Here is a 12,235-nt window from a genome sequence, read left to right as displayed (position 1 = left end):
TGAAGACATTGAGCAAATGACCTAAATAAACTGAAGATTTGGAGAAAGTATTCTAGGCAGAGGGTCCAGTGAGTGAATAAAACCTGAGCAAATCTATAGAGACAGAGGGTAGATTAGTAGTTACCTAGGGCAAAGAGCTGAGGGGGGAAAATAGAGAGTATATTTACTAATGGATATGGGACTTCTTTTTGAGATGATGAGAATATTTTCAAATTAGCGTTCATTGTGGCATAGCTGTGAATATAAAAACTTTTGAATTGTATGCTTTAAATGTAATGGTGTGTGAGTGATATATAGTATTTTTGAAAAGACCCTAAGGTATGATTAAATTTGGTGAAATGAGGGAGAGCAAGTTTAGTATGGCTAGGCTAGAATAAGGGGGAATAGAATAGAATAGCAGTAGATGATGTCAGAGCATGTGTATTTTTCTGGAAGCAAGTAAGTGCTCTAGACCTCTAGACATAAAGATATCTCTACCTCAACAAAAAACTTTATACTACTTCCTTTTCATAATTTTTAAAGTAATCTCATGAACTTATTGATTCAAATTAGTGATCGATTCTTGGAGATTTTTCTTTCAGATAGGATATTTCTAAAGATAAAAAACCTGAACTATGGATACCTATCTGTGGGCTATGTACCCAGAATGTGATTACAAGGGGTCTGGGAATCTGTATGTATGCCACACACTGTCTACAGTTACATAAATGCAGTATGTCTGCAGTTAAATAAATATACAACTTTTGACATAGGGAAGGAGCTTGAGATTTTTTTTATACATTGAAAAGTGGTCCTCATTTCTTAAAATGTTGGGAACCATTTGGTTAGAACAGAAGAATCCATTTTTAGAGGCATTACAAGCCTCTCTAGTATGAATGATGTTTTGGGGTGTTATGTTGAAATGGGGTTTTTCATCCTATAAATGTAACTCCTAGACTGTAACTATTTCATATATGTAAAGACAGATCTTGATGGATATATGGAATCAGTTTTTTTATTATCCCTGTGTGGAATTTTTTGATAAAATTTTATCTTCAGGTTGACTTTTCTTTTTGACACCCAATTTATTTTGAAGAGTAGGTATATTTATTTCCATGTAGTTTTGGGCAATAATTTAAAAATAGCATTTTTTGTTACCTTGGTATAAAAAAAAACAGGAAAGTAATTGTTCTCTCTAAAAACACATTGTATTTCTTATGTAACTTAATATTTTGAGGAACATCTAATGATTGTTACTATTTATTTCCTTCTTGCCACTATATAAAAGAGAAATTTGGCCTTCTAAAACATAACAGGATTTTACTAATTCATTAATTTTAAAGAGTCTATTTCCTATTTCCTATTTCCTATTTCTAGGAAAAGGGCATTGAAGTGATGTTTTCCCCCCACCCTTGCCCTACTTGGACCCTTGATTGGAATAGTCTTCCTGCAGCAGCGAGCCCAAAGGAAGGTGAGTTTTTTGTTGTTGTGTGTTTTTTTGTTTTTGGTTATTTTTTCCTTCCTTCAAGTTTTAATCTTAGTCCCAATACCCTCTTCAGATCCATCTTCCAATTCTCTAATTCTCTCTTTGGCTTTATCTAATATTCTGATTGTACTATCCATTGAGTTTTCTCCCCCCCCCCCAATATTTCTCTCTCTCTTTTTTTAAGTTTTTGTTTTAATTCCAGCTGGTTAACGTATAGTACTATGTTAGTTTCAGGTATACATTTTAGTGATTCAGCAATTCCATACATCACCCTGTGCTCATCACTACAAGTGTACTCTTTAATCCCCATCACCTATTTAACCCGCCCCCAACTCTCCTTCCCTCTGGTAACCATCAGTTCTCTATACTTAAGAATGTTTTTCTTGATTTGTCTCTCTCTCTTTCTCTTATTTTTCCCTTTTGCATGTTTGTTTTGTTTCTTTAATTTCCTGTGAAGTTTTCCTTACATTTTTATTATAAAAAGTTCACATATACACATTGCTCAGATTCAACATTTCTCACATTTTCCTACAATTGTGTAATCTATTCCTTTTTATTTCTTTCAAAGTATTTTGAAGGAAATTCCAGACAACAAGCCATACTCTAGTATGTACATCTAAGAAATACGGCCATTCTAAATAATTACCATGTCATAATCACACCTAATAAAAATTAACAAAAATTCCTTGATCCTTTAATAAGCAGTACATAATCGTTTTCCCCTGTTTAAAGTATTGTTTGAAAAAGGTATTTTTATAATTAGGTTTTTAGTTAAATAATTATGTTTTTTATTGCTAGAAATTTTATTTGGGTTGTTTGTTTTAATAATGACTTTTTCCTTGCTCATGTTATAATTTCCTCTCTTCGTAATTTTTTAAGTATAGTTATTTTATATTCTGTATCTGTTATATAATAGCTGATGTCCACAGAGATCTACTTTTGCTCTTTGTTTTTTCTGTTGACTTCATTCTTGGTGTCTTATTTAGTAATTATATATTTTGAATTCATTTAAGGGCTAATTAAATCTGTGGGAATCTTGTGGGGCATGAGTTAGGAATAAATTTCTTTAGTAAGGATTTATATTTACTTATGCTAGGCATCTCAAGGTACTAGAATTTAAGGCCTGTTAGCATTATGTTTTCAACTTGAGATTCCTTTAACCTTTTCATCTGGAGCTGAGGTTTAAACAGAAAAGTTACCCTTTGCTATTGAGTATGACTTTTTTTTTTTTTTAATGCATCTTTTCATGGGGAATACAGCTTTTCAAGGTTTCTACTTTCATGTAGTGATAATAGTTCCAGCACTCCACAATGATAGGGATCCAGGACTAGCCTCTCTTCTTTGTCTTGCCATTAAAGCTTAGATCCCTATTAGCAAAATACCCTCCTGGCAGCTGGTGTCAGTTCAAGATTATTACACGACTTTTTAGTTCTTTTCCCCTTTGTTAAGGCCATATGGATTTTCCTTACTCTTCGAAATCCATTTAGGTAGGCAAAAGATGACTGTTGAGTTTTATATAGCATTTTAAGTGTTTTTAGGTGGAGAGCATTTTTATTACTCAGTGTTCCACTTCTTTAATTGTTTGCTTATTCTTTGGTTTTATACCATGCCAAATTAAACTTTTGATTTCCAAATGCCCTTTGAAATTGTTTGCCTGCCTTTCTGATGTTCTTCTCCTCTGTGATGCTTCCTAAGTATTGTCTCTGTCTCACTCATCAATTTAGTCTGTCAATCAAGCAAATAATTTAGGATTTTTCCAGAATGGAGTAAGATTTTTATCAGACAATTAAGAACTCTGCCTCAAAGATGTTTTATAACAATTAAATTCATTTTTTGGTCTTTGTTAAATATATGAAACATAGTCACTAATGAATTTGTTAATGTTTTAATTTTAAATATTTTCTGACATTTTGAAAATTTTAAATGTTTGTTTTTATTGTCCTTGCAAGACTCTGGTTATGGTAGATTTTAGACAGGTTAAAACTATAGTAAATGAAAATCAGATTTTCATTAATATTTATATTTACTAGAAATGAATACAGAGATTTGTAAGAGCCACATGTTTTGCTTTACTCATTATTAATTTAATATGAAGCCAAAATAATATTTTCAGTTATTAATTGAGTAATCAATTACATCTGCTACCAACTCAGAGATCTAACATTAAGCATTCATGACTGGTCGTTTTATTGGTTAGAACTGCATATCTAACAGAGTTCATGGAATATATTATTCATTATATCCCTTTAATTGGATCACCTAGTTTTCATAAATATTATGACAAACAAGGAGCTATAACAGCAGAACTACATGATTTATTTACGTTTCATTCTCTGTTCTTAAAAAAAGGTTTATATATAGTCTGTGTTAAACTAAGGAAGAATTTTTGCTTGTAGATGTTGTTTTCAGTTCTGGCAATTTCAATATTGCACGGTAAAAGGATAGCTATGAAATGCAATTATTATACATACAGGTGTGGAGGTCACTGTGAAAGTGTTATCATGACTTGTGTTCTGGTAATTTTAGAAGAGAGAGAATTGTAATACGATTTTATTAGTACTAGGTTCATTTGGATGTCACAAAGGCTGACTCCTTATGTGGAATCCATTGAGTTACATCAAGATTATGATACATATAATACGAATCATTCTCTTTACTAACAAAGGCTATATTGATCCTCATGATGGACGCTTATTTCTTAAGCTTGTCTCATCTCCCAACCTCTGTTATTACCCATTTCTCTCCCCACATCCTACATACTATTCCCTGAACTTTTCAGATTCCTTCATGTGACCCATATCTATTATTTCTATTCCTCACTTTTATTTTCCTCCAGCCTTAAATGTTATTCGTTCTTCTTCCCATCCTGTTGAATTTATACTCATCTTCTAAGGATCAGCTCAATTACTGCTTCTTCATTAAGCCTCCACATGTGCCTTAGAGTCAGCCTCCCTGAGTTTCTTACCTGGACTACTATGCTAACCTAACTGCTAGAAAGTCTACGGCCAGATTCTCAACTTCTCTGGGCCTCAATGGCCTCATCTGTAAAATGGGGATAAAATTGTATATACCTTAATGAGATTGTTGGTACATTCAATGAATTAATGTATAAAGTACTTAGTACAATGTATCAGACAGAATTAGTCACTCCCTCTCAACATTCCTTAGTACTTTCTTATACTTCATTTTTGGTACTTATGATATGCTTACACTATAATTATATATATGCATGTTTTTCTTCTCTAGTGGCCCATGAGCCCTTTGAGTATAGAATTAGGTACTCAATAATTTTTTATTAAATTAATTTGAATTGAGGGGCAACTGCCTTTGGCTCAGGTCATGATCCTAGAGTCCCAGGATCGAGTCCTGCATTGGGCTCCCTGCTCGGCAGGGAGTCTGGTTCTCCCTCTGCCCCTCTTCCCTCTCATGCTCTCTCTCTTTTTCCCTCATTTTCTCTCTCTCAAATAAATAAATAAAACCTTTAAAAAGAATTCATTCAAAATGAGACTATAGATCCTTTTAGTTAACGTCTCAAATTTCTAGTTAAACCAGGCAACTTTGAATTCTTTTGTTTCATATAGATTTAACTAACATAATCATTATTACTATTGTCATTACTACTACTACTACTACTACTACTATTACTACTACTGTTATTCTAGTTTATGGACTGTTTGGGAATAAGTTGCAAACATTATGCCTCTTTACGCTACTTTACCTCCAAGAACTAAACTGTCTGCTTTATGGACAAAGACATTTCCTTAGTCCTTTTCTCACAGCCGTAGTACAATTATCAAAACAGGCTATGTAATTCAGTATGTACTATTACCTAATCCACAGTCCAGTTGATTGTAGTTCATTTAATTATCATGTCACTTTAGTCTCCTTTCATGTGAATTGATTTTTTAGCCTTTGTCTTTCAAGATGGACTGTTTGGAAGATTTCAGGCCAGTTTTTTGTAGAACTGTTAGGGTCTTTGATCAAAGGAGCAAGACTGATACAAAGTGAAGGTCAAGCAAAGCTTTATTTCGCGCCAAACATCAAGAATCAAACTGACTGGTCGGGGCTGCCTCTTACAGAGAGAGCGACCCCTCCCAGCCTCACAGACTAACTTTTATAGAGCAAAGGCCATGTGGTTGAGCCTGGCCACACACAGGTGGCCATTAAGATTGTAACACACAGAGAAAGTTGCATAGTCATGCTAGGTCACACACAGGTGGCCAATCGAATTATAATTCACCCTGTAGTAGCTATTTGAACTAGCCTATCACCTTGGTCAGAATTGGCGCCCAAAAGGTGGGGCCCACATTCTTTAGGGAGATAGAAATTGGATGTCTCCACCTGGCCTGACTCATCCTTGCATTTGGGCTCTGTTATCTCCACCTGACCTGACCCTTCCTTGTATTTGGGCTCTGTTATCGGGGACTGGCCGACCATATTTTACTGGTTTCCCGGACTTGCTTCTAAGTAAGTTCCTCTGGGGGTGGGGGGTCAGGGTCAGTTTAAGTTTTACTGCATAAACAACAAAATCACTGTTTAATCGAGATGGAATCGCTCTGGCTAAATAGGCCCTTACAAGAACATTTCTCAGTTTCTATTTGTCTAGTTTCCTCATGCTTAGATTCAAGTTAGGCATTTTGGCAGAAACACCACCGAGATGAAGTTGTTGCCTTCTCAGTGTGTCATAAGAGATGGCACCTTCCACCAGTTTGGGCCCAGTGATGTTAACTTTAATCATTTGGTTAAGGTGGTATCTGCCAACTGTTTCTACTGTAATGTTAGTGTTTTGCTCTATTGAATTAATAAGTATTTTGTGGGGAGATATTTGAGACTACATAATGTCTTGTTTTCAAAATGTCACTAACTAGTTTACATTCATTTGATACTTCTTGCCTATGTTAGTTTAGAATGGGGACTTTTCAGCTCTAACATTCTTCTATATGTATTAGTTGCCATGCTACTGTAGGAACATTTTTCCTATCTATCATCTATGTATCAGTATTGATTCAGGAATTATTTTATTAAGTAAGTTCTAATCCATCACTGTTGTTATTTATTTCAGTACTCAGGTTGTCCCAGGTTGTGAGTCTCTTCAAGCTGGCTCCTGATCCTTTGGAACTGGCCTTATCTTTCTATGACCATTTCCTTAAATTTTAGAGAAACAAAATATCACAGGTTAATTTTGTCATTTCCCTGCCTCAGTCCTAGAGTCAGCTGTGTCTCCAAGGAGCTCTGGTTCCCTTTAGTAGAGAACAGCATTTAGAAACTAAAATTTGGGCACGAGGTTTGCTAATTGCTAATGGAGTGTTATTGCTTCTAGGTCCTCTCAGCAGTAAGATGCACGTATATATAGATCTATGAGGAAACAGATGTACATACACACACACACGTACATAATCACATCGCTGCCTACTGTTCTGTTTGTATATCTGTGTTATCTATCTGTATTAAAAAATGGTGAGCTGTGTGCCTGGGTGTTCAGTCAGTTAAGCATTTCTCTTCATCTCAGATCATGATCCCAGGGCCCTGGGATCAAGCCCTGCATTGGACTGTCTGCTCAGGAGGGTCTGCTTCTCCCTCCCCCTCTGTGTTCTCTCTCTCAAATAAATAAATACAATCTTTAAAAAATAAATAAATAAAAACCAATGTTCTTTAAAAAAATTGTTGAGATTATACTGATATCTCTAATTCCAATCCAAATCTGTAAAATTCTTCTTAGTTTTTCCAAATTCAATGTCTATATCAACCTTTCTCAACAGTAAAAATGATAGCTCCCAATATCATCTATTTATTTGCTCATTTGGTCTGTCCAACCATAACTAAACAGTTATTTGAGAATTGTTATATCCATATCTCTGTGAAGAATATACTTACTAAGTTGAATTCCAGATTGTTTATTTTCATTTTTGAATGTATATAGTCAAAGTTCTTATACAGATAGTTGTGATTAAATGGTTCTATAGAAGATGAATTATACAAAAGTAAAGAATGAAAGGTTTAAGTTAGTATTAATCATATGCCCTGATAGAAAATCTTCAACAGTCTAGTCTCCTACCGCATTATATATATTATATAATATACATGATAGACACACACACACACACACACACACATATTAACAAAAGTAAGGAAAGAAAGGTTTAGGTTAGTATTAATCATGTCCCCTGATAGAAATCTTCAAACAACAGTTTCCTACTGTGTTATATATATAAAAAATATACTATTTTATATATAATATTTATATATATTATACTATTAATTATTACTTTTGACCTCAAATAACTGTGTGATTTTCTACCTTAATGAACTAGGATAGATACTTGTGAGTCTAATGAGTCCTTTTGTTAAGTCCAGGGACACTTCTGTTCTTGCCTTCTGACTTTTTGCCCTCTGAGCATGAAAGAGAGAATGATATAAGATTTAGAATAGGGCTGCCGTAAGCCACTCCATGTAATATTTCCCTGTAGCCATCTTTATTCTTTGGTAGTTTTTAGGTGAGGTTCCTATATTAGGGATTGCTCGTAGCCTAGAGTAACCATATCAATCATAAGAGGGGAGGAGCCTCAGAAGTATGACCTTATAAAGATAAGGCAACAAGCAGATAGTTGTTTCGGTATAGTCTGTTTCATTCTTATATTCAAAATTACACTGTCTTAGAAATATGGACCAATTAGATATACCAAAGACCTTGGTTTTGCTGTTGAGCTGCATGAGAGCATCATCCCCAAGGGAGACTAATGTGGAGGTAGTGCATAAAAACCCTCAACATTACCATTCATTCACCTTCCTATCCCCCACCACTCAGTTTAGAGTATATACTTAGTTTGAGATAAAAGAAAAAAAACTAATGGCAAAGTTTTACTAGAAGGATATCGTAAGATCTCATCTTTCTAGAGGGCTTTAAACCCCGTAGATTTTATTTGCTTGGGATAGACATTTATGAATTATAAACTGATATATTCCAGCTCCTTTTATATAAATCATTGATTAAATTTATGGTTCTAAGAGAATAGATAATTTTTCAATCCTAGTGGATCTGTCTTATTACCAAGATAGTTCTATTAACATTCATATATATAATATATGAGTATATTTAAATATTTAATATATTTGTATATTTTATATTATATACATATTTATTATGTAATTATATTTATATAGCATATAAACATAGTATATATAGCATACATATACTATATTATATATAGCATATATAGTGCATAGTATATATAGTATTATATAGTAATATATTTATATGTTTAGTATATATTTATATACTTATATATGTAATATATGCATAATAATACACAACATAATTTAATAATACATACTAAACCCAATGATAATATTTTATAATTATATAATGTAAATATAAGTGTATATATATAAATATAGAGGACTATGATTTTAAATTTTATGATGCTATCCAATTTTATATAAATATCCAGTTTTCCCCCCACTTAATTTCTGTAAAATATTTGGGGTTGAAAATGAATGAATTGATCCTTGACATTAAGAAAAAAATATAAAATGAGATAGTGATATGTGATACAACTAGTAAAAATTGGCCTCAGTGCAGTCTGTGCTATCATCACCCGCCTTTTGTTGTATGCTTCCATAGGCCAACAGGATCACCTTTCCTTTATTCTTCCAGTGGAAGTGATTTGGGTAAGCAAGGGAAGTCAGGGTCTTTGGAGAGGGTTGGAGCCAAGGTAGAGAAAGGAAGGACTAAACAGCCTTTGCCCCATCAGTGATTCTTAACTACATTCTTAAGAACCCCAGGGGACATGGTAAATAGCATTATTTATTGCTGTTTTTGCCAGATGGCCAGGGAAGCACAAAGTTTATCATAACGAAGAGAGTTGTCTCACACACGGCATAAGTAATGCCCTCCTTCGGGGAATTTAAACGTAAAAGCTTGTTTGGGGGCCTCTGGGCAAGTTATATAAAGAATCTTCATTGTCCTTAAGCCATTGCTTTTCAAACTAGGACATCCATCAACATCATTTGGAAAGCTTATTAAAACAGGTTCCTGGGCCCTAACCCACAGTTTCTCATTCAGATCTCAGATGGGGCTTTAGAATTTGCCTTTCTAAGATGCATCCTACTAATGCTGCTTCTGTTGCCTTGGGGATCACACTGTGAAGTAATTACCATAGAGAACTGATTTAGTACATGCACTGGCTACTTTGATTTCAGTGTTTTCCACCAAAATAAGATGAATAACAAGGTTAAGCTTTCTAAAATTTTTCTTCACAAATTAAAAAATTATGTTACTGCTTTTTGCATGTATTATGTTCAAATACAAGAGCTTGTGCAGACCTCTGAACAATTTGGTAACTATGAAACCTTCTACTTTAAGTCAAGTATACTAAATCATAGTAGCAAATCTAAGTGAAAGTAGAAATATCTTATAAGGTACACAGAAATAACTGTCTTAAGAAATTTTTTTCTGAAATATTAATCTTAGATTTTCCTGTTTTCCACTTTACCATACTAGATAAGACATAATTGGCATATTTTTTTCTGACGTAAAAAAAAAAAATTACTCTCCAGGAAGACAATATAAAAATATATTTCTCCGAACATTTTTTGTTTATATTGAACAGTTTTAGATTATAAGTCTATCACATTTTGAACCTTTTGGCATTTAAGGTACTAAAAGCACACCAAGAGAATGAGTTCAAAGGTTTGAGTTTTTTTCTTCTTCTGGGAAAAAAAGTTTCCCAACATAAATGTTTTTCATTTTCCTAAGTTATACTTAGCTGTGAAATCCAAAACCTGACCATATTTGACTCAGAACCATACAAATTTATAACTATTTTCTCTTCTTTCAAGGGTAAGGTTCTCAACACGCATTTTGGTACTTTACCAAAAGTAATAATGGCTTTTATTTAAACTGCAATTTAATCTGAAACTAAAAACCTCTAAAAGATAGTATATATAAATATAAACAGAATTTATATTAAGTAGTTCAAAATATAACAAGATTGCAAAGAACAAGTTTGTAATTTGCTTAGTAGGACTTTTTTGAATGAGTACCAAACACTAATATACTGGTGTAGAGATAGAGATAGAGATATAAATCACATATGTATTATAAGTTACATTGTATGAATATGAATGGTATAGAGCAAACCATGTGTTGAATTCATCTCCTTTTCTTTTTTTTTTTTTTAAAGATTTATTTATTATGGGAGGGAGAGGCAGAGGGAGAGACTGAGCCAGACTCCTCACTGAGAATAGAGCTCCATGCAGTGCTTGATCTCACAACCCTGAGAACATGACCTCAGCGGAAACCAAGTTTGATGCTTAACCAACTGAGCCATCCAGTTGCCCCCATTATAGAAGTTAGCTAGAGTAGGAGCAGAAGTAATTAGAGTGGGAAAGGTGGATAAAATAGGAGGCAAATTCTTCCAATTATTAATAGCATTAAACATTTCTTATATAAAAATGTTAATCTTTTATGGAATAGTAAATACACTTGGTAATCATGAGAGGTAGTACTGATGGTAGAAATATTTTTGTATAGGTCTTAATGAGTAAACATGAATTTTTTAAATGAGAAAAAGGAACTGTACTATGTCATTATGGAGAGGAAGACAACATGAAATAGAGAACTAGGGACACCTGCGTGGCTCAGTTGCTTAAGCATCCAACTCTTGATCTCAGTTCAGGTCTTGATCTCAGGGTCATGAGTTCAAGCTCCACAGTGGGCTCCATGCTGGCCATGGAGCCTACTTTTAAAAAAAAAGTAATAGAAAATTAGTAGAAAGTTATCTTTATTTTTCAGTGTTACTTTCTTCATGTGAGATTTCAAATGGCTTAAAGTTTCTTCATGGAAATGTTAAAAGTTAAAAAAACCACATATAATACACAATTTTATTTTAATTATATAGTAATAATACATTGAGTTTTATTTATTTAAGCCTTTTTATTCAAACCTTTAAAAAAATTAAACCTTTTAAAATTTCACATGAAGTAGCACTTAAAATAACTTAATCAAATTCTCCTCAAATTTATCTACAGATTTAACATAATTTTTATTGAAATCCCAACAAGATTCCTTTGTAGATGTAGACAAACTTATTCTAAATTTTATATGGAAAAGAGAATTTGAAAAATAGAGAATACCACTCTACTTGATGTTAAGACTTTCTGTATGGCTATAGTAATTAGAGATATATGCATATAGATTAATAGAAAAAAAATGGAAAACTTACAAAAAGACATAAAAGCAACTCAATGGAGGGAGGATAGTCTTTCAATAAATGTTGCTAGATCAGTTGGACATCCATAGGCAAAGAAAAAGAATATCTAAATTGCACAACTGGTACAAAGTCAACTCAAAATGGATCATGGATTCAAATTTAAAATTTTAAACTATAAAACTTTCAAGGAAAATGTTAGAGACTTTTTTTAGAGCTTTGGGACTGGGGATGGAAAAAGAGCTCTTACACATGACACCAACAGCATGATCCATTAAAAAATTTTCTGATAAATCGGACTTCATTAAAATTAAAAAATATTTGCTCTGCCAGAATGTTAAAAGCATAATAAAACAAGCCAAAGACTAGAAGAAAATATTTTCAAATTACAAATATAAACAAATATAAGTGGCACCTGGGTGGCTCAGTCGGTTCTGTGTCTACCTTTAGCTTGGGTCATGATCCCGGGGTCCTGGGATCCGGCCCCGCATTGGGCTCTCCGCTCGGTGGGAGCCTGCTTCTCCCTCTCCCTGCTGCTCCCCCTGCTTGTACTCTCTCTGTG

The 12,235-nt window shown here is 33.5% G+C and overlaps 1 protein-coding gene across 4 annotated transcripts in view; it reads left to right on the top strand.

Annotated features, from left to right (window-relative positions):
- GSTCD (glutathione S-transferase C-terminal domain containing) overlaps positions 1-12,235 on the top strand; it is a 132,476-nt gene that overhangs the window by 22,920 nt on the left and 97,321 nt on the right. For all 4 annotated transcript variants that reach the window (XM_032860458.1, XM_032860450.1, XM_032860442.1 and 1 more), the window contains exon 5: positions 1,357-1,450. In XM_032860458.1, coding sequence (XP_032716349.1) covers positions 1,357-1,450 — 94 coding nt within the window. The remainder of the gene's footprint in view (positions 1-1,356; positions 1,451-12,235) is intronic.

This window comes from Lontra canadensis, unplaced genomic scaffold (assembly GCF_010015895.1).
Source record: "Lontra canadensis isolate GAN:19392208 unplaced genomic scaffold, GSC_riverotter_1.0 scaffold1, whole genome shotgun sequence".
NCBI classification, from domain to species: Eukaryota; Metazoa; Chordata; class Mammalia; order Carnivora; family Mustelidae; genus Lontra; species Lontra canadensis.
This window is presented reverse-complemented; position numbering and strand designations above follow the sequence as displayed.